This window comes from Mauremys mutica, chromosome 7 (assembly GCF_020497125.1).
Source record: "Mauremys mutica isolate MM-2020 ecotype Southern chromosome 7, ASM2049712v1, whole genome shotgun sequence".
NCBI lineage: Eukaryota > Metazoa > Chordata > Testudines > Geoemydidae > Mauremys > Mauremys mutica.
The window spans coordinates 47154272-47177181 of record NC_059078.1 but is presented as its reverse complement, the minus strand read 5'-3'; the positions used below and the strand labels follow the sequence as shown (position 1 = coordinate 47177181).

General features: G+C 46.1%; 1 protein-coding gene across 1 annotated transcript in view; it reads right to left on the bottom strand.

Annotated features, from left to right (window-relative positions):
- Positions 1–22910, bottom strand: part of DOCK3 (dedicator of cytokinesis 3) — a 641328-nt gene that overhangs the window by 59009 nt on the left and 559409 nt on the right. The window contains exons 35-39 of the mRNA XM_045024316.1: positions 21686–21746; positions 20897–20990; positions 19809–19957; positions 2566–2652; positions 746–850 (exon numbers count right to left, since the gene is read on the bottom strand). Of these exons, the coding sequence (XP_044880251.1) occupies positions 746–850; positions 2566–2652; positions 19809–19957; positions 20897–20990; positions 21686–21746 (496 nt within the window). The remainder of the gene's footprint in view (positions 1–745; positions 851–2565; positions 2653–19808; positions 19958–20896; positions 20991–21685; positions 21747–22910) is intronic.

The following is a 22910-nucleotide window of genomic DNA, read 5'->3' as shown; positions in this document are numbered from 1 at the left end:
CCTAGAAGAGCCACCAAGTTGATATTAGGCTCTGAACGTCATTTGAGACCTTGTAAGTATGACGTGTTATGAAAAAATGGAAGTTTGTAATGTACTACAGCCAAAATTGCTGCAACAGGGTGCTATGCTGAATGGAGAGAAAGAAATGCTGTTGAGTCTGGATAAGACTTTTCACATGCACAAACTTGCATGTATCAAAACTCCTGATATGAGCTTGCAAATCTGTGCACCTGAAAATCCTCTCCTCTGTATCTTCACCATGAATTATTACCAATGGTCCAGTTCCTTTAGTTTACCCAGTAAGCTGGCTTTATGGGAGCAGATATAACAAGCTACCCATTTCTCACTGTAGAAAGCAAGAGAGATTACACGCCAAGACCTGACATCTCACACCAATCAGTGTGAAAGATGGCCAACTTGCCACCATGGTTTGATGTTTTACAGATCTCTATGTTTATTGCATAAACAAAAATCAGCTGTAAGTTTCCAAAATGATTGGTGTTGATAAAACTACCTTTGGTTGTTCCTGATAGTTACAAAACAATACAAAATATTAAAGCACAGAGTTGAGGGCAGCAAATAGCCCAGTGGAAATGACACAAAAAAGTCTCTGAGCTGGATCAATCAGTTCTATCCCTTTCAAAGCAAAACCTTAATTTTAACACTCAACAGTCACAACATTCCTCACTCCCACAAAAACCCCAGACCTGGTTGATATGTTGCACTTTCTTCTGAACTGCCTTACCCGAAGGAAGAAGGGGAATTTCCGGCCATAAAAACCAACTCTGAAGAACTCAGGTTCCAAGCGCTGCTGTTCCATGATGTTATCATAATAGGTAGCTTCCATTTTCTGTGGACGGAAAAAGCAGTTGATATCTAACTCAAAGTTCCTGCTACTGTTTCAGAATCTCATAATAATACTTTGCATTTACGTAGTGCCTGCTATGTAAGGATTTCAAAACACTTAAACATTACAGTAATTAAACAAAACTCCTGGGAAATGGGTAAGTTTAATTATCCCCATTTTACATTAAATTTTATGGGAGTTAGAATTATGGGTTTCAGAATTAGTTAGTGGCAACTAATGGGATTAAAATCTAGATTGCCTGAATCCCAGTCTCCCAGTCTCCTGTTTTAACCATATTCTCTCCCACAGGTTAAACAGTGAACCAAAGGGCATGAAAGGGCAGGAAGTGGATTTGGACTAGACTATCTGGAATTCTGGACATCCGTAAGTTTAACAGGAAGAAGGAAAAAAATGATTTGCGGGAAGGAAAAGGTACTTTTCTACTGATAGTATGCTGGCCTGTCCCAAAAGCAGGCTCTCAGACCCCATTGTCCAGCTGGGCCACATGCAACTCAAAGCTCAAAAAGGCTCACAGCAAGTTCACTATTCACAGTGGTGACTTTTTTGGAGAGAGGAATCCAGTTTGGAATCCTAGCCTCCAGTACAGGGGAACCTAATCGCAACTCTGGCCCAGACAAAGAACTGAGTCAAGGTTCATGGTTCCTGCATACATTAACCCTTCTTTTGAAAAAGGGGCTTTAGCCTCAAAACATTACAGGTAGAATAAATGAACAGACAGAATAATGTGGAAATAGAATGAAGGAGAGATGAGAATAAGAATCAGGTGAATGGCTGTTACTGACTAGTCAAAATTTTTTTCACGTGACTGATTAAATCCAACCGATGAGGAAACAGCAATAATAACTAATTTACTGATGCAATTTTAGGATAATGATACAATACTGAATTGAGCTTCATCATTGGACAGGTGTGCTCATCAACCTGAGACTCAATTCACAAACACATGGCACTTTTTATTTTAGTGTAATACTTGATATTTTATGGACATAAACCAGAATGGATGAACCATACAGTTTAAAATCCTTATTGATGCCTTGGTTAAGATTTTCTGATAAAAGCAGGGATGACACAAATTCTCCTTGACAATTAATTACTCGCTTTTATGAGAGAATCGACATGATTGGCAGGAATACCATGAACTTCACTGTGCTTTGCATTCTATTTATCTCTCTTTATCTTCTCAAAAGCCTAGACTGACATGCTACTCTTGCTGCCCTTAGAATAAATTTTATATAAAACCATAGCACAGGCAACCCAATCATATAATCTCATTCATAAGCTTGTCAAGTTCCATCTTGAGGGGGAGACCAATTTGGCCGCCAATAAAGAAAATATATAAATAAATAAAATTTAATGCAGTAATACAAATATACATGTATGTATTTGTGCTTGTGAGCATAGTTCATATTTATATATTTAACTGTTGTCCATATACTTGTTGGTAATTACAGCTGGCAGGATCAGACATTACTTCAATGAGCCTATTTGGGAGAGTTATGTCTATTTGTTAGTAAAGGTTGCAGGAACAGATCTGTAATCTTGGCAGAGGGGGAAAAATTACATACTCAGAAAGGAGCCATCCTAATTGTGTGAGGAGCAGTATGTTTGTTTTTTAATTCAGACTTCTCTGACACATTAGCAGTAATCACTAAGGAATGGATAAAGAGTTTGGCGGGAGAAGGGCTGGTTTCACTTACCCGAATCCAGCTGAGGCTTTGATAATCATACAGACTTTCATACTGAATGGCCAGCTCTCTGCACAGTGGGATTCCAAACTCCCAGCTCTGCAAAAGCAAACAAGACTCAGACCAACTGGGATTCTCAGCCACAACTAAAGCTCTTAACAGTTACGAACAGGGAAATGCATTTTGGAGAATTCATTAGAGATTAAAACCCAAGGAGCAAACACATATGAAAACACAATGCAATACAGGGTTTTCTATTAGGCTTCATATAAATGTTTGATGCCAGACATTTAGCAACTTGATGCTAACAGATGCCTATGTTTCCATGAGTTTTACATCATTCTTAATTCACTAATCAGGAACTTCTTCAGAGAAAGATACAAGAGCTAACAAATAGCCTTACTGTAAAAAAAAGCTCTGCATAGCTACTCCGCCTTCTGCCTAAATCCCAATGGAATAAAGTCAGGTTTAATCATGGGATTGGCCCTAGCTATCTGAAAGATTGTATCTCTCTCCTTGAATATGACAACCCCCGCCCCCATGACTGCTATTTTCCACAGGAACAATGATGTTGTCAAGCACTAGAAAAGACTCTTCAGCACAGAAAAGGAGAGGTTACTTACCTGTACAGTAATTTGAGTTGTTTTCGATGATTTGTCCCTGTGGGTGCTCCGTTGTAGGATATGTGCATGCCTTTGCACTTTTGACTGGAGACTTTTATTAGCAAGGTCCATGTCTGTGCACTATACACTTTGTGCTTCAGGATCAGGGCATTTAGGAAGGAGCAGACCCACTGCCTCTCTAGTACCTTCTCAACCATGAAGTCTTCTAGACTCTACAGCAGGGGACGGAGGACAGTTGGTGGAGCACCCATAGGGACAATCCATCTCAAAGAACTCAAGTTACTGTATAGGTAAGTAACCTCTCCTTCTTTTTCAAGTTATTGTTCTTATGGGTGCTCCACTGTAGGAGACTCCTAAGCAGTAATTCAAGATGGATGTGGGTGCTGAAAAGGTAGATCCAAGATGGTTTGGAGGTCAGCATCACTGAGGGCTGTATAGTCCTGGAAGCAGTTAGGATGGAGTAATGCTTGGAGACGTTAGCTGAGGATCAGATTGTGACCCTGCAGATCTCCATGATGGGAATGCCTTTAAGAAGGGCTATGGACATGGACTGAGTCCTGGTGGAGTTGACTGTTACTTTAGGTAGGGGATGCACTCCAACAGCTTCATAGCAGGCTACAATGCAACCTGAACCCCACTTTGACAGTCTCTGAGTAGAGCTTGGCTGTTCCTTCAACCTTTCAATGAAAGATACAAATAGTTGGAGGAAAGCCCTGAAAGTCTTTGTCCTGTCAAGACAGAAGGCAAGCACCTTTCTAACATCTAACGTATGGCGTTTAGCCTCCTCTTTCAAGGTGTGGGGCATAGGATAAAACACAGAAATGGCTGTCTTGATTGATATGGAACTCTGATGAGAACTTTGGCTGACAACAAGGATGGAAAGGAGAAAAGAGGGTTGGTCACTGGCTGGTGTAATGATACTGGGGAAGAACCTCTCTCAGTGCCCCTTAAGAGGGGAGATTCCAGTTCTTCTGAGATGAGAAGATCTTCATAGGACAGGAACTTGGACAGTGACAGTGGGTTAAGGTAGAGGACAGGAGGAGCCTAGGCCATAGCTGGTATCAGGGCTAGACCCAGTCCTGGAGAGACCATTGTCCCTGCGCTCTGAACTGATGCATAATGAGGAGGATGGTACTGGAGACAGATGGAAGCCAGTCTGAACGTTCTGTAGCTGTGAGAAGACAGCGATACTGATGCCTTCGAGGCAGCTTTTCTAGAGTAGTGTTTCTCAACAACTGGTCTGTGGACCAGCACTGGTCCCTGAGATCTGCCTGACACAGTTTTGAAAGGCAGCAAGCCAGTTCCTGGTATAAAAAAGGCTGAGAAACACTGTTCTAGAGTCCTTAATCTTAGATGAGTTACTGTGTCTAGAGTGGTCTGCTCCCAGTACCGAGGATGGGGCCTCTCAGTGCTGTTTACTGGAAGATCTCTCGGAATGGGATGTCCTTTTGGGAGGTGCCGACTCTTGGATACCAATGCCTGCAGGAGCCTCAGCAGTACCTATAATGCAGTGGTGGGCAAACTACGGCCCGCGGGCCACATCTGGCCCACCAGCTGATTTAATCCGACCCTTGAGCTCCTGCTGGGGAGCAGAGTCTGGGGCTTGTCCCGCTCCCACGCTCCAGCCGGGGAGCATGGTCAGGGGCTGCTCTGCGCGCACATGCCGCAGCTCTGCACAGCTCCTGGAAGCAGCGGCATGTTCCCACTCCGGCTCCTACGTTTAGGGGCAGCCAGGGGGCTCCGTGTGCTGCCCCCACCCCAAGCGCTGCCCTTGCAGCTCCCATTGGCCAGGAACTGAGGCCAATGGGAGCTGCAGGGGCAGCGCCTGTGGATGGGGCAGTGCATAGAAATGCCTGGCCGTGCCTCCGCGTAGGAGCCAGAGCGGAGCGGAGGCACTACTTTCGGGAGCTGCTTGAGGTAAGTACCACCCGGAGCCTGAACCCCTGAGCCTCTCTCAGGCCCCAACCCCTTGCCCCAGCCCTGATCCCCCCTCCTGCCATCTGAACCCTTTGATCCCAGCCTGGAGCACCCTCCTGCACCCCAAACCCCTCATCCCCAGCCCCACTCCAGAGCCTGCACCCCCAGTCAGAGCCCTCACACTCTCCCCCCCATATCCCAACCTCCTACCCCAGCCTGGAGCCCCCTCCAACACCCTGAACTCCTCATTTCTGGCCCCACCCCAGAGCCCACACTCTCAACCAGGGCCCTCACCCTCTCCTGATCCCAACCCCAATTTCATGGACCTTTGGTCTGACCCAGTACGGCCGTTCTTATGTTCTTATTCATCACCCACCATACAATTTCCATATCCAGATGTTGCCCTCGGGCCAAAAAGTTTGCCCACCCCTGCTATAATAGGATGCGTGGTCTCCTTGAGTCCAGCTTTAAGAGGTGACCTTACCCCTTCTGAAGTCTTTCTTCAGGGAATGGGATTTTCTCTTCTGTGAATGCTTCTTTTCTGAAACTGTCTCTAGAGTTCAGGAAGTACCACCGGTGACGCCTGAGAGGCTAAGCTGATGAATGGAAGAGGATTTGGATCCCCCAGGCCTCAGGGAGTGCTCCATTAGGAGGAGCGTCAATCTATCCTACCTCTGTTCTTCTTCACGCAGTTCTTCTTCACGCAGCGCACAGTCAACTTGTGGAACTCCTTACCTGAGGAGGTTGTGAAGGCTAGGACTATAACAGCATTTAAAAGAGAACTGGATAAATTCATGGTGGTTAAGTCCATAAATGGCTATTAGCCAGGATGGGTAAGGAATGGTGTCCCTAGCCTCTGTTTGTCAGAGGATGGAGATGGATGGCAGGAGAGAGATCACTTGATCATTGCCTGTTAGGTTCACTCCCTCTGGGGCACCTGGCATTGGCCACTGTCGGTAGACAGATACTAGGCTAGATGGACCTTTGGTCTGACCCGGTACGGCCGTTCTTATGTTCTTATTCATCGCCCACCATACCATTTCCATATCCAGATGTGGCCCTCAGGCCAAAAAGTTTGCCCACCCCTGCTATAATAGGATGCGTGGTCTCCTATTCTCCTATTCCCATTCGTGTTCTTTGGAGAAGTGTCTGCTGAGTGTGTTGACGGTAGTGTTGTGACAGCTGGGTAGGTACGACGCAACAATCTGTATGTGGTGTTGTATGCACCAGTTCTACAATTGGATGGCTTCTATGCATAGGGAGTGCGATTGTGCTCCCCCCGTCTGTTGATGTAAAACATACATGCTATATTGTCCGTTAGAACCCGGATAGATTTGTTCTTTATGAGGGGAAGAAAGTGAAGGCAGGTTTGTCTCACTGCTCTGAGCTCTAGGAGATTTATGTGTAGACATGTCTCTGGCGCGGACCAGCGGCCTTGTGCTGTGTGTCCCCCCAGATGCACTCCCCAACTGATCAGGGAAGCGTCCATGGTGAGCATGAGCATGGGGGATTTTTTTTTAAAGGGAACGCCCATGCAAAGGTTCTCTGGTCTTGTCCACCATTGCAGGGAAGCTAGTATGTTGCTGGAGGAGTTAACAGTATGCAGAGGCTGTGCCTGCTGCGTTTGTAGTTTGAGTTGAGCCAGCCCTGAAGACATCTCATGTGCAGCCTGATGTACTTGACCACGAAGGTGATGTGGCCAAGGAGCTGTAGGCACATTCTGCTGTGTAGCTGTCAGGGTGGATTTTTGGACGTTTATTTGCAGGCCCAAGTTGTGGAAGAGGGAAATGGCAAAATGGGTAGCTTGTAGCGTCTCATCGTATGAGTTGCCCTTGATGAGGCAATCGTCTAGGTAGGGGAAATGTATGATCCCGTGTCTGTGGAGGTGGGCCATGACTACGACTAGGATCTTGGAGAATACTCTCAGTGCTGTGGAGAGTCCGAAATGAAGTACCCTGTATTGGAAATGGTCATGATCGATTGTGAACCGCAGGAAGTGTCTGTGGGCTGGATGAATGGATATATGAAAATAGGTGTCCTGTAGGTCAAGGGCTGTGAACCAGTCCCTTTGTTCCAGCACAGGTATTATTGTGCCCAGTGTACCATCTTGAATTTCTGTACCCTTACGAATTTGTTCAGTCAGCGTAGGTCTAGTATAGGCCTCCATCCCCCGGTCTTTTTCTGGGTCAGAAAGTAGTGGGAGTAGAACCCTTTTCCTCGATGTTGTGTCGGCACAGATTCCACTGCTCTTATATGTAGAAGATGAGCCACTTCTACGCGAAGCAGGTGTTCGTGAAAGGGGTCCCTGAAGAGGGATGGGGAAGGGGGAAGGATAGGAGCATAGGATATAAAAGAGATACAGTAACCGGATTGAACTATTTCCAGGACCCAACGGTCCTGTATAATCTGCTGCAAGGCATGGTGGAAAACCTGGAGGCAGTGGCCAAATGGGCAAGTAGGTGGTCGAGTCAAGGGGTGGTCATGCAGACCCTCAACCAATGCTTCAGAATTGTTGTTTATTTCCTGATGGGTGGGAGGTAGCTGTTTGCGCTTGGTTTTGTCTGAGCCTAGGAAGTCTAGGGCGATTCTTGGGTATATCACATGGTCTGTTCTGAGGCTGGTGATACTGTTGTGTGCGTGGCCTCTGGTAAGGTTGATACCGTTGTCTCCTGGGAAGGGATGGGTAGATGCCCAGGGTGTGCAGGGTCGCTCTAGAATCTTTCATGGTGTGAAGGACTTTGTCGGTTTTCTTGGAAAAGAGTTTGTCTTTATCAAAGGGGAGGTCCTCCACTTTGGTCTGCAGGTCTTTGGGGATACCGGATGTAGAGCGTCAGGAAGATCTGTGCATAACCATTGCAGTTGCAGTAGTGTGGGCAGCTGTATCTGCCATCTCCAGAGATGCTTGTAGGGCCATTCTGGAGACCAACTGGCCCTCGACAAGGACTGACTTAAAGTTTGCTCTCCTGTCCTCTGGAATATGGCAGGTAAAATCAAAGAGTTTATTGTAGTTATCAAAGTCATAACTTGAAAGTAGGGCGGGATAGTTTGCAATTCTGAATTGCAGAGTGGAGGAGGTATAAACCTTGTGGCCCAAGATGTCAAGGCATTTGAGGTCCTTGTCCTGCGGGGTGGTCCGGTAGTCGCTGCATCCACTACAAGAGAATTTGGTTGTGGATGGAAGAATAAAAAGTCTACATCCTTAGCAGGAACATAATATTTACGTTCAGCCTTTTTGCAAGTTGGTAAGATAGAGGCTTGGGTCTGCCAGAGAGTGTCAGCTGGTTCTAGGAGTGCTTCATTTATGGGAAGCGCGATCTTTGAGAGCGCAGAAGGTTGGAGGATTTTGAAGAGTTTGTGTTGTGTCTCCTGGACCTCCTCTAAAGAGATGTCTTGGCTGAGTGCCACCCTCTTGAAAAGTTCCTGGAACTGTTAGAAGTCGTCCACATTCTGGAGCTGATGGAGAGTAAGGAGTTGGCGAATCAGGGTATGGTCCATAGCCCACCTCTTCAGAGGGGAGTTCAGGTGCTCTAGAAGTAGACGGAGATGGAGATAGAGGCGAGGAAGGAGCTTGTGGTCTGGTGGAAGAAGCATGAGGGCGAGTGGCAGTAGGAGCTGGCCATGGATACCAATGAGGCAAAGGCATCAGAAAAGAAAGTTAGGTGCCACCCACGGGGGGCCGAAGTAGGGAAATTGAGGCTGGTGGTTGTGAGCCATGACCTGAGGTGCAAAAGGTTCCAGTGGAGGAGGAGAGGCAGGTGAGGAGAACTCCACCTGCTGCTGCATATCAGGCTTGCTGTCAATAAAGGTAGCCAGGTCAGGTGGGGAGAGCGGCTGGTCAAAGAGTGAGCACTGTGTGTCCAGGAGCGGAGAGTTAGGCTCAGGTGCCACTGAAAGGTCGTCCTGACTCAGGAACTGTTGTTGCTGTTCCCTAGGCTATGACTCCGCTGCGCGCAATCTGTGCTCAGAGGCGTGCACAGACTTTTGTTTGCCTTGTCCCAGTGACGCTGGTCTCTTGTAGGCGCCCTGTGGGAGGACCACTGCTGCTATCTGAGCAGCAGGCAGGCTTGGTGCCGACGTTCTTTTTGGCACCAGGGCAAAGTGCGCTGTCGGCACCAGGTCTATTTTCGGTGCTGAGGAGACCTTCCCGGCACAGGAAGTTGGGTCCCTGCCTCTGCACTCTGCGGGAGCCATGGCTGAGGTGCTGGGATGGTCGGAGTTTTTTTGTTTAAACACAAAAAAACAGCTTAAACACAAAAAAACAGCTTACAAGAAGTGGAAGATTGGACAAATAACCAGGGAGGAGTATAAAAATATTGCTCAGGCATGCAGGAGTGAAATCAGGAAGGCCAAATCACACTTGGAGTTGCAGCTAGCCGGAGATGTTAGGAGTAACAAGAAGGGGTTCTTCAGGTATGTTAGCAACAGGAAGAAAGTCAAGGAAAGTGTTGGCCCCTTGCTGAATGAGGGAGGGAACCTAGTGACGGAGGATGTGGAGAAAGCTAGTGTACTCAATGCTTTTTTTGCCTCTGTCTTCACAGACAAGGTCAGCTCCCAGACAGCTGCACTCTGCAGCACGGTATGGGGAGGAGGTGACCAGCTCTCTGTGGAGAAAGAAGTAGTTCGGGACTATTTAGGAAAGTTGGACGAGCACAAGTCCATGGGGCCGTATGCGCTGCATCCGAGGGTGCTAAAGGAGTTGGCCGATGAGATTGCAGAGCCATTGGCCATTATCTTTGAAAAATCATGGCGATCGGGGGAGGTCCCGGACGACTGGAAAAAAGCTAATGTAGTGCCCATCTTTAAAAAAGGGAAGAAGGAAGATCCAGGGAACTACAGGCCAGTCAGTCTCACCTCAGTCCATGGAAAAATCATGGAACAGGTCCTCAAGGAATCAATCCTGAACCACTTAAAGGAGGGGAAAGTGATCAGGAACAGTCAGCATGGATTCACCAAGGGCAAGTCATGCCTGACTAACCTAATTGCCTTCTATGATGAGATAACCGGCTCTGTGGATGAGGGGAAAGCAGTGGATGTGCTATTTCTGGACTTTAGCAAAGCTTTTGATACAGTCTCCCACAGTATTCTTGCCAGCAAGTTAAAGAAGTATGGGCTGGATGAATGGATGGTAAGGTGGATAGAAAACTGGCTAGATGGTCGGGCTCAACGGGTAGTGATCAATGGTTCCATGTCTAGTTGGCAGCCAGTATCAAGTGGAGTGCCCCAAGGGTCGGTGCTGGGGCCGGTTTTATTCAATATCTTCATTAACGATCTGGAGGATGGTGTGGACTGCACCCTTAGCAAGTTTGCAGATGACACTAAACTGGGAGGAGTGGTTGATACGCTGGAGGGTAGGGATAGGATACAGAGGGACCTAGACAAATTAGAGGATTGGACCAAAAGAAATATGATGAGGTTCAACAAGGACAAGTGCAGAGTCCTGCACTTAGGACGGAAGAATCCCATGCACTGTTACAGACTAGGGACCGAATGGCTGGGCAGCACTTCTGCAGAAAAGGACCTAGGGGTTACGGTGGACGAAAAGCTGAATATGAGTCAACAGTGTGCCCTTGTTGCCAAGAAGGCTAATGGCATTTTGGGTTGTATAAGTAGGGGCATTTCCAGCAGATCGAGGGATGTGATCATTCCCCTCTACTCAGCACTGGTGAGGCCTCATTTGGAGTACTGTGTCCAGTTTTGGGCCCCACACTACAAGAAGGATGTGGATAAATTGGAGAGAGTCCAGCGGAGGGCAACAAAAATGATTAGGGGGCTGGAGCACATGACTTATGAGGAGAGGCTGAGGGAACTGGGATTGTTTAGTCTGCAGAAGAGAAGAATGAGGGGGGATTTGATAGCTGCTTTCAACTACCTGAAAGGGGGTTCCAAAGAGGATGGATCTAGACTGTTCTCAGTGGTAGAAGATGACAGAACAAGGAGTAATGGTCTCAAGTTGCAGAGGGGGAGGTTTAGGTTGGACATTAGGAAAAACTTTTTCACTAGTAGGGTGGTGAAGCACTGGAATGGGTTACCTAGGGAGGTAGTGGAATCTCCTTCCTTAGAGGTTTTTAAGGTCAGGCTTGACAAAGCCCTGGCTGGGATGATTTAGTTGGGTTTGGTCCTGCTTTGAGCAGGGGATTAGACTAGATTACCTCCTGAGGTCCCTTCCAACCCTGAGATTCTATGATTCTATGAGGCGCCTGCCTTCGGCGCTGTCAGTACTGAGGGTAAGGATCTCGCAGGAGACCCTTTACCCTTGTGAAAGTCTCTGCTTGGAGACAGTTGAGCTTCTTGTCTCTTTGCCTGAGAGGGTGAAGCCATGCTCCAAATTGGTTCGGACCTGGCCGGGGAGTGTGAGGGAGAGGGTTTGACATTGCCGTCTCCAGAAGTGGCTGCAGGGATTTCTGCATGAGAAGCATTTTCAGCCGCAGGTCCCTGTCATGACGAGCCCCTGTTTTGAGGCTCGTGCAATGGACACACTTGGCAGGGACGTGTGTCTCGCCAAGGCACTTCACACAACGTGAAAGTCCATCGGACCTTGGCATAGTCCTGACAGGAAGCACATTTCTTGAATCCTGAAGCCCCTGGCATTATTGAACTAGGAATGCCGGGGGAGAGTGTCTCCGCGGGAGACAAGCTTGAGGGAAAAGAGGTGGGTTTTTTTTTTTTTAAACTAAGTAACTGTTCTAAGGCAGGGGAAACAATTGGGATGTTACAACTAACTATTTCTATATTCTTTGTAATTGTTTCCTTCAGAGACCAGGGAAGAGGATCAGCACTGCCCCGAGTCCCGTCTTCAGCCGAGAACAGTTGAGAAGGAATTGAGGGGGGCGCGGGATGTGCGCTCTCAGGCAGACTCTAACGAGACCTCGAGACAGCAGCTGAGCATGTGAGTCCTGGCCAGGCATTGCTACCGAAGATCTCCGATCAATGGCGCCGGGACGCACCATCACCTAGGGTGGAGCACCCACAGGGACAGCACTCGAAGAAGAACTGAGAGATGCTGTATTTTTATTTGAAGAAGCTCAAAACATGGTAAGTGAGATCTCGGGAACATTTAGAAAAGAAAGCATAAATCCAAGAATTAAAAAAACAAAAATAACCATCCTAAATTTCTGCAGCTTTTGTGAATGGCAAAAACGAATATAAGATTTTTTGCATCAGCTTTTTCAGGGTCTTTTTTGGTTGTTCCATTAATATATATAGCTTTAAATGATGAAAATCTTTTGCACTGAGGACATGAGTTATATTTAGATAGTCAATAACATAACAGGAAACCAGCTGGAGGACCAGTTGCTTGGGTGCTCAGAATATCACTCAGGCTTTATGATCTCATAACAATAGCATCTTTGCTCTGGGTTTCCAATTCAAATGAACAGATACATTCTTATAGGCCAAAAATTTCCTTTTCAAACATTACATGGTTAAGGGTTTATATTTGCAATCCAAATGGCATTTATTTTTTATTTATCACACAAACATTTTTAAACGTCAATGTATCGACCCTTTGCCTCCTCAGATATTCTGGATTTATCTAAAAGAACAGAACAGAAAAATGAATTCTAAAGCAGTTTGAAAGGAGTAAGAGTCGTTTTCTGAATCCAGAGATTCAGAGATCCAACTGGGATGTTACAACTGAAGCTTATATGAATGTCTAATGTCTAGTTTTAGACAGAGGACAGTGAAAACATGGAAGCTATTCCTCTGACTTGACCCTATAGATGTCTTCCCCTCCTGCTTGCATGTTCCCTTTTTTCCTGTGATCTGAATGCTATTATAATTTTATCTCAGTTTTCATTACTTCTACCAGCTCTGTCAAATGTACTTTGATATTACACGTGTCATCATAAATCAAGCTCTCTTTTTTGGTTAGATTTCAACATGGAGATATTCTATTGCACTGGGTGAACATTTTGTAGCTACAAATTGAGATACTAGGGAGGAAAACTCCAGGATATGACTACTGTCTCCATCTTTTACAGAAGAGAGAAAGGAAGACAGAGAGTGTAGATTTGAAAAGGATATAGAGAGAATAAACAGACAACTGAAGTATGGTGCTGTAATTCCACTCAAGGATTCTGGCAATATCGCACATGGAAGTTACCCTTGAAACATTAGATCCCCTTGATTAAAATCTATAACTTAAATGAGACCCATTTGTAATTTTATATAATCAAAGATCTGAGTTCTAGCTGTAGGCCCTGTGCAAGTTCCTGTCCTCTCTATGATATCATTCCTCTTCCCTCTTCTCACCATGACTTCTTCATCTGACCCTGATCCTCCACTCACCTTGTGCCTGATCTGTTTTCACCTTTTACAGCCTCCTTCACTTGCTGAGCATCTCTCATCTACCCCCTTATTACAACCTTGCTCTATGGTGCCAGCAGTTCTACACTGATTAACACCAAACACACTCAGGAGGCACTGATAAAGCAAATCTCAAAATTCACAAATTGCAACATTTATTTACATGAGCTGCAGTGGATTTATGTGGCAGATTTTCAAAAGTGCTCAGCATGCACAATTGGGGGCAGATTTTCAGAAGACCTCAGAACTCAATATGCTGAACTCTTTTGGAAACTTGGCTACTTATTTTGGAGCACAAATGTCAGCTGAGCTCCAGTTGTGGGTTCTGGGCATTTGAACATGCACTCTTTTGAAAATCTGGCTTTGTGCACCCCTGCTCAAAACAGTAAGGGAGAAGAATGTACACTGAGATGTCACAAACAGGATGGGCTTCATTAGGCTGGTAAATATCGCTAATGATGGGAGCTAGCAGTGGACTTGATGCAAAATGCTGCTTAATTCTAAATCTCTATCCACCAAGAGAATGAATCACATTTAGTCTGTTCCATTCACTGTCTGTAAACTAACGAAGTCTCAGTAACTTTTAAGGTGCTGTCAATGAATATTTGGGTCTGAGAACAGCAAGTAAAATCTCTTAAATCTTGATTTCCAGTATAAAGGTTACATTTCTGACCCTGGCTAATTAACTGTACCTCAGGGAAGAACAAAAAAGACAGAAATGGACAAAAAATGTCTGCCAGCAAGAAGCTGGCGACTTTACTGATTTCCCTTCTTCTTCCTCAAGCTCTGCTGCAACTGGAGAGGTTACAACCTGGAAGCTCCTAGAATCATTGTCAAAGAATGCAGATAAGATGCAGTCAAGCCGAGATGAAGTATTTTAATACTGAGAAATAAGGCGGAATCACTAGAATTCACATTTACTGAGAGCAAGTTGAAATCTTCATATGTGAAAATGATACACAAGGAGTTTTATAAGACAAAATGTTGACTGAGATCCTTGAGATTTAAAAAAATCTGTTAAAACAAGATTTTTGCACAAATTGCAGACTAGACAGAGAAAATCAAGCCAGTGCTTAAAATCTTAGCGCTACTGGCTTCTTGAGATACAAACCCATTAAGGACAGAGTGGAAGTGATGGAACAAAAAACATCTTTCCTGCAGCCTGGGTGGGTGTTAATGTGGCAATTCTGGGCTGCTCCATGGGCTGAAGTGGCTCCTGACATAACTTAGACAGTCATGTAGGGGCTGCTTATGGGCAGCAGCACCACCCACAATCACTTAGTGCTATGAGCTGTGGCCCTGTCCTGAAACACCCCTCCTGTCCTCAGCCCAGCCCTGGCATGCCCTTCTTGTCAATGGTTGCGAGGGGGTCCTCAGAAAACAGCCCATAGCTGTTGTCTTCTTCAATTTCTGTGCTGGAGGAATTCTCCTCAAGCTGTATTCAGGGGTTTTAGATTCCCTTTATGCTACTGCAGACCTTTTACAAAGTGTTAAGAGGCTAGAACGGGGTAAGAATCTCACCCCTAGAATGCTGCTAAGGAAACCTTTATAAAGGACAGACAGAACAAATTACAGCAAGCAGCACAATAGCAGCTATTGGTTGTAGAGGCAGAGAAAGGCTTCTTCTGGCTGCCCAGAAAAAAAGAGCTAACAGAAATTGATAGCTGCAAAATTCTGCTATTCCCTGACCTGAGCCGTGCTACACAGCAATGGAAAAATGTGCTGAATAGTGTCAAAATAATTTTACTGCTCAAGGCATTTCAGTTTTACTCCTGTGTCTAGAAAAACTGAGCTACATACTCAGGAAAAAAATACTTGTTTTGGGAGGCTAATTCAGTGATTCAGTTACTGTACAAGGTAAAAGGAAGCAAACATACAGCAGAGCCATAGGCGCCGGGTTATATGGGCTCCAGGAGCCCCAGCCCCAGGAATATTCAGGGCTGGGGGCTGTGCTCCACCAATAACTGGAGCTGGATTTCTCCCCTGGCCCTGCCTGGAGCAGGCACCGGCCCCTGGCTGCCACTACCACCACCCCCAGCCCCGGAGCATCCCCGCCCACCCAGTAGCGTAGTGGGGTGGAAGGGGGGAAGCAGCCGCTCCCTTTTGAGCACATTTTACAAAATCAGCACCTTTCCAGGCAGCCAGCACTGGGCTCCGGACTTGGAGTCCAGACCGGGTTTTGCATGTGGCTGCCAGCTGGCTCTGGGCTCTGTACCGCCCTCCTGCAGGGGGCTGCAGGCAGGTCGGCTGGTTGCCGGGCTCCCCGGGGGTGAGGAGGAGGAGGCGCCCATCCGCTCGCAGCTGCCCAGTTCCCTGAGCCGGCCGGGGTGGGCTCTGCCGGGAGGGGCCGTAGGGCAGCCCCCCCAAGTGCGGCGGGGGACTGAGGAGCAGCAGCCCTGTGCAGAGCAAGGCAGCCATGCGGCAGGCAAGGGGGCTCTGAAGCTCAGCTGGTGCCCGTGGAGAGGGAAGGAAAAGGGGAGGGGGGGATGTTTTTTTCTCCTGGTCTCTCTTCAGCGGAGGGGGCTGAGGGATCAGCAGGGCCAGGAGGCAAAGGAGCGACTTTGGGTTATTGCCCCCCCACTTACCCTCCCTCAGTGTTGCACCTGGGGCTGTGAAACGGTGCTTAGTGCAGCTTGTGAAGGGCGGGGGGGGTAAAGGTGCTTTAAGGTGCTAGTTGTGTCTCCTCATCTCACTGCTGACTAGCTGCAGACCCAGTGTTCAGAACTCAGCAATGTTCTCAGGGACTATGCAGTGCTCTATAGGAGTTTTCAATTACCTGCTAAATGCTTCCGCAATGTCACCTTTTCACTCAGCTACATCCTGAATAGTAGGGACTGGGGGTGGGGGAGGGGGGAGTGTAGCTGATGCCAATTTGAGGTGAATAGTCTCTTGGCCAGATTCTACTGCGTTTATGGTGCTTTGTGCCATGGGCTGGAGCAAAGTGGCTGGTGGATAACCAGGAATCTGGTTAATAATTGTTCTCTAAATTCAGCTTTCTTCTTTCTCTCTCTCTGAATTATCACTAATTCAAAATAGTAGCGTGCAAGCTGACTGGATAATGATAATAGCATAATCTCTTGTTATAGCACTGTAAACCCTACTACCTGATTAGTAATTGGATATGTTGGCTGGCACCTTTTTTTACGTGTTTGCTCCCCCTGATGTTAGAACCTGGCTACACCACTGGGGAGGGGAGCTTCCTAGACCTGAGCAGCTGGGGCTTGGGTGAATTTTGTGATACTCTGCCCCTCCCCAGCCACCACCCTGCATCCCCCACTCCTGCACCATGCTGGGCAAGGGGCAGCCCCATCCCCAGTGAGGCTATGGTGAGGGGTGGCAGCAGGGGAGGCCACACGTGATGGCAACTCCCCCAGCCCGGTACCCACCATAGGGGAGGCGAGCGGGCTTTCTGGACCTGAGAGGGACCCTAGGAGCATGTGCAGTGACTGGGGGGGAGAGGACGGGTCCCTCCCCTGGAGCTTGCTGCTGCCAGGGAGGGTGGAGGGGAGTCCTCTCTGGCCCTAGCCCTGGGGCAGCCTGTCTGCACCCCAAGTTCCTTATCCCCAGCCCTGCCCCAGAGTCCTCACCTGATGGGAAAAACACGCTACTTAAATTTGGTGGTCAATTTAGAGTATCATAGAATATCAGGGTTTGAAGGGACCTCAGGAGGTATCTAGTCCAACCTCCTGCTCAAAGCAAGACCAATTCCCAACTAAATCATCCCAGCCAGGGCTTTGTCAAGCCGGGCCTTAAAAACCTCTAAGGAAGGAGATTCCACCACCTCCCTAGGTAACCCATTCCAGTGCTTCACCACCCTACTAGTGAAAAAGTTTTTCTTAATATCCAACCTAAACCTCCCCCACTGCAACTTGAGACTATTACTCTTTGTTCTGTCCTCTGCTACCACTGAGAACAGTCTAGATCCATCCTCTTTGGAACCCTCTTTCAGGTAGTTGAAAGCAGCTATCAAATCCCCCCTCATTCTTCTCTTCTGCAGGCTAAACAATCCCAGTTCCCTCAGCCTCTCCTCAGAAGTCATGTGCTCCAGCCCCCTAATCATTTTTGTTGCCCTCCACTGGACTCTCCAATTTTTCCACATCCTTCTTTGCAATGTGGGGCACAAAACTGGACATAGTACTCTAGATGAGGCCTCACCAATGTTGAATAGAGGAGAATGATCATGTCTCTCGATCTTCTGGCAGTGCCCCTACTTATACAGCCCAAAATGCTGTTAGCCTTCTTGACAAAGGCCAGAGGAGGGAGTGTCAGTGCCTTTGCGGACTTCCGGGAAGCGCATGGTGTGGAAGAGGATGCTGGGATGCTCTGTAACCACTCCTTCAAAGCCAGTCAGGACTCTGGGGGAGCATCCTCTCTGAGCATACTGTCTCCAGGGCAAGAAGCTTACACCTTCCTGGGTCTGACCTCAGAGCATTCAGCATGCTCTTCCACACTGTGTGCTTTCCGCAGTGAGTCCGCCCAGGCGGGGTCCTGGGGCAGCCAGAGATCCCTGCACCCCAACTCCGCAGTCAGATGTGACTCACAGCCAGACTGTAAAACAGAAGGTTTATTAGATGACAGGATCACAGTCTAGAACAGAGCTTGTGGGTACAGAAAACAGGACCCCTCAGTCAGGTCCATCTTCGGGGGTGGGGAGCCCAGACCCAGGTTCTGGGCCTCTCCCCATTTCTCCAGCCAGCTCCAAACTGACACTCCCTCCTCTGGCCTTTGTGTCTCGATTCCAGACAAGGAGGCCACCTGATCTTTGTCCCCAACACCTTCAGTTGGCACCTTGCAGAGGAAGCTGAGGCACCCACACAGTATTCAGAGAAAATATTAAGAACATTCCCACTTCATCACAACAGGTGCAACAAAATATAATACTGTATATTGAAGTAGGCAAGTGCTGCTTCTGACTTTCCACTTTTAATTGACCCTTGTAATCTTGTGGCACTGACGCGTTGTAGCTTCATTTTATATCGGCTTACAGGGCGGGAGTGGGGGGGGGGCACCATTTTGGGCCCCACCAAAAATTATACAAACTTGCCGCCTATGAGCAGAGAACCCCATAAATGTCCATCTGGAAGAACAGTAGAAGCATAATAATGCAAGAACCAGTAGTACTTTTGTTATATTGTCTCATACAACTGATAACGCGTCAAACAAGACTTTACTAACCTTTAATAGAGAATACACTATTTTATATATATGTTCTCTGTACTCTTTGCCTAATCAGGTAGTCCTGAGATACTAGCTGAAGTTGATAAATCTGTGGAATGTAGTTGGCTAAATACTGAGACTATCTGAAGCTTTATAGAGGGGGTGATAGTCAGTTTTACTATACAAGAACACTACCCTGAGAACAAAGTATTTCTTTGTTAATGTAACAAATTACTTGTAAATACGCCACTCCCTTCCCCCAGTAAATTGAGGATAGACTTTTCCCATTATAGATATATGTAGTGTGTCTTTGCCAAAGTACAGCTCCTTCACTGACCGTGGCCAACGAGGAACTAAATGAAATATTAATCCCATTCTCTGTATGGTGCAGAGGTGTTTGTGCTTTATGCTGCAGCCACTGCCCTCCTGGGTGAAAAAACCCCCGCCAGCAACAAAAAATCTTTAAAACTCAGGGAATTCTGCTAGTCTTGCTCTATGGAGCTAAGACTCAGGAGTTTTTAAAGAATAGAGATAATGTAGACAGGGGGATAATCTGGTCTTTAATTTCTACAAAATTGTATAAATACCTTCTAAAACTCACCTAATGAAACCATCCCGAAGTATCATAACATAAGGGATCATAGCTCATATATCAGTACAGTAGTTTTAAAATTTGTTTATTTACTGTGGGAAAGATACATCAAATCAATGACGTTTGCAAGTTGTTGCATTTTGTTCTGAGGCAGTGAATGGATAATGGAGTCCAATTGGAACCCCAAACCTGGGAGTAAAACAACTGCTGAGGTGAGGAGGATTAGTCTTAAATTCCACTGACCATTCATATTTAACCCTGCAGGTCAGAAAACAACCAAATCTTAACATGAATCACAATACATATAAGTGGAAATTTGCAGAACTTTCTACAAAGAGAGACTTTTTGGAAATAAAGCAACTGAAATTCACAGAGTTCTTTATCAGTCCAGCTGATTCAGAATTTGGATAGAAGGTGCAGGAATTTGCTGGATTCTTTTTTCTGGATCTAACTCATCTAGTTCTGAGTTTTATGTTTTATCCCCACTCATTTTCTCAGCTACTCTCTAGCTATCTGCTGTTTAGTCTACAATGCTGAAGGTCCACTTATCACAGCATAAGATTTTTTAATATACTACTTAATTGAAAAGATGGGTTGGGAGGGAAAAAACCAAGTCAGGGAAACAGAGGGAAGATGTTGGAGGAGAGCAGTAGTTGGCATACCTTCCCTTTGTTGAAGTAGTGGATAATCTTCCGGCATAGCCCCTCCTTACGTTGCCACTCTGTCTGTGATGGGTAGTGCAAGAACTCTCGCAGAGGTCTGTCCTCCCACTGAAGTAGCTCACAGTACAGAAGCAATGTAAATGCAGCCTCTGTTAGAACAGCAATCAATGAAGACTGAGTAAATTACAACAAATAAATACAATTAATGGGTTTGATTTGCACTTGGATTTGTCAACCAAATCATGATCTGAAATTTACCTACAGAATAACCCAGTGGGGAACAAAGTGCTTGAAAACCAAGATCCCCTTTCTGAAACATCTGAGAGATGGAAGCTACTTGGTCAGTGGATCAACAACTTCATGCTGCAGCATTACAAAGATGACATGTCCTGGTCATTCAGTGGAAAATGTGTTGGACTCCATTCCTGTCATCTGGACAGGGAATAGGGAGCTAACATGATGGGTTTTCACAACTGCTATCTAACTGTAGCGTCAATTACACTTTCTTGATGAATGTTCTCTGAAATGGAAAAAGCACCTTACTAATGTTTGTATTTTCCCCTTCAAAGTCATCTTTCTAACTTCCTCCAAGTTCCCCAAAGTTGTGCAGATGTATATAATTTAAAAATAGATTCTCATCTTTCAACTGAGATATAAACATAGCAACATATCAGACTGCTAATGCTTTTATGATTCATTTCTCCTTAGGTTTTCTCCCTCGCTTATAAACACCTCCTGAACAGGATACATGACTAACATGTGGATTCTGCCAATACCGAATATTAGCAAAGGGCTACCATCCACAAGGTCCCTTCAACACCCTTTTTCCTTGATGTACTGTTTCAAAATCAACCTCTTCATTAGATTTCTAAATTTACAAACTGGTCTGTTTCTTAAATGGCATTAAAGCAAGTTGATTAGCAATATGAAACAACAGGGCTTCTAACTCTTCTAACTGCAGTAGCTGATCTTCACAAAAATTCCTAGAAAAGTATTTGATGAATATTCAAAGAGAATGCTGGGAGACTCAACACTTCTGGCCTGCTTTCTAACAGACCCTGAAGAAAGCCTCCTCATTCATTACTAACCAGTGTAGTTCTCAGCCTGTAAGTGCATGTCACACAGCTTGTGGATGTAGCGGATATACATCTCTTCCTTGTTAATTTCAGATTTATAAAAGTTCTGAAAAAGAGTTGAAAATTAATATTCAGAAACAATCTTGAGATACTTTTTCAGTGTAAAATAACCCCCTACTTCCAGGCAGCTAATAGAAACTGAATATAATATGAAGAAAGTGCATTAATAATATGAAAGATTGGGCCCAATACTGCATTAATTTAAACTGGTGTAAATGAGGAGTAACTCCACTAACTTCAATGAAGTAATGCTGGACTTAACATGAGTGCAAAGGAGAAAATAATCAGGCCCATTGTATCCACATAAATATGAGTGTGAGAGAGCAAGGTACAAGAGAGTGAGTGCCCACAAATATGTACTGGTGATTCATTCCCTCTGCACTCTAAAAATACTCCTGCCATCTCGAGAATCTACAGAAAAGGAGATGTGAGTGGGGGAGTGTTTGTACAGGAGGAGATTAAAGAGGAGGAAGGGAAAAGGATAAAATGACTGTAGAAATATTCTTTGCTAAGAGTCAGACTTGCTCATCTGCTGGGCTCCCTCCTGTCTCAATGGAACCATTTTACTACACACTGCTGTAAATTCAAAATGGAAAAAACCCTAAATTTTAGCTGCAGGATGCTGACGCTATTAACCCTCTCTGTAGATCATCATACCTAAAGCTTACCAGTCCAGATTAAAATACTGTGTATAGGATCATGATGTACAGGTCAATAAATACAAAAAGAAAGTGTTCTTACCATCAGGTTAACAGTGCAGCCAATCTTCTTGTTTTCTGTTTCATCTCCTTTCATGCAGTCCCTGAAAAGAGAAACACTGTTGAGATATTTAGACTGCAAGAGTGTGTTTCTTAACTAAAGATGAAACTGTTCTAGAACCAGAATTCTCTCAGATGCAAAAACAATAGTTAAGGCTAAAGTTTATTCTTAAAGCACCCCTCAAAAGAGACTCCATACAGTGCAGATCTAAAGAAGTTATTTAAGAAAGTCTTCAAATGAGCAATATTTTAAAGTTAATTTAGTGCTATTAAAAGGTTCTGGATTGAGTGCCTTAGAGACAAGACATTTACCTTTTCCGTAACTGGTGTTCTTTGAGATGTATTGCTCATGTCTATTCCACAATAGGTGTGCGTGCTCGCCATGTGCACTGGTGCCAGAAGTTTTTCCCCGAGCAGTACCCGTAGGGGGGAGCGCCTGCCTGGCACGGTATAAGGGGAGCTGTGCACTCCTCCCACTCTCAGTTCCTTTTTGCCAGACAACTCCGACAGAGGGGAAGGAGGGTGGGAGGTGGAATGGACATGAGCAACACATCTTGAAGAACACCGGTTACGGAAAAGGTAACTGTCTTTTTTTCTTTGAGTGATTGCTCATGTGTATTTCACAATAGGTGATTCCAAGCTATATCTGTTGGAGGTGGGTAGGAGTTCACAAGTTCCCAGGACGGAGGACAGCCCTGCCGAACCTGGCGTCATCCCTGGTCTGGGGAACGATCGCATAGTGCGAGGTGTACGTGTGAACCGAAGACCACGTGGCGGCCCTACAAATGTCCTGGATGGCAACGTGGGCCACAAAGGCAGCCGACAAGGTCTGCACCTGAGTTGAGTGTGCCCTCACAATGGGTGGCGGGGGGACACCCGCCAGCTCATAATAGGAACACATGCATGAAGTGATCCAATTGGAAAACTGCTGAGTGGAAATCGGCTGGCCCCTCAGCTGAGGCGACAAACAGTTGTGAGGACTTTCTGAACGGCTTAGTCCGCTTGAGGTAGAAAGCCAGAGCCCGCCACAAATTGAGCGTGTGGAGACGGCACTCCTCACTTGAGGCTTGGGGCAGAGGACCGGTAGAAAAATATCCTGACCCATGTGGTAGGCGGAGATCACCTTTGGGAGGAACGCGGGATGTGGGAGGAGCTGGACCTTGTCCTTATGAAAGATTGTGTACGGCGGCTCAGAGGTCAGGGCCCTG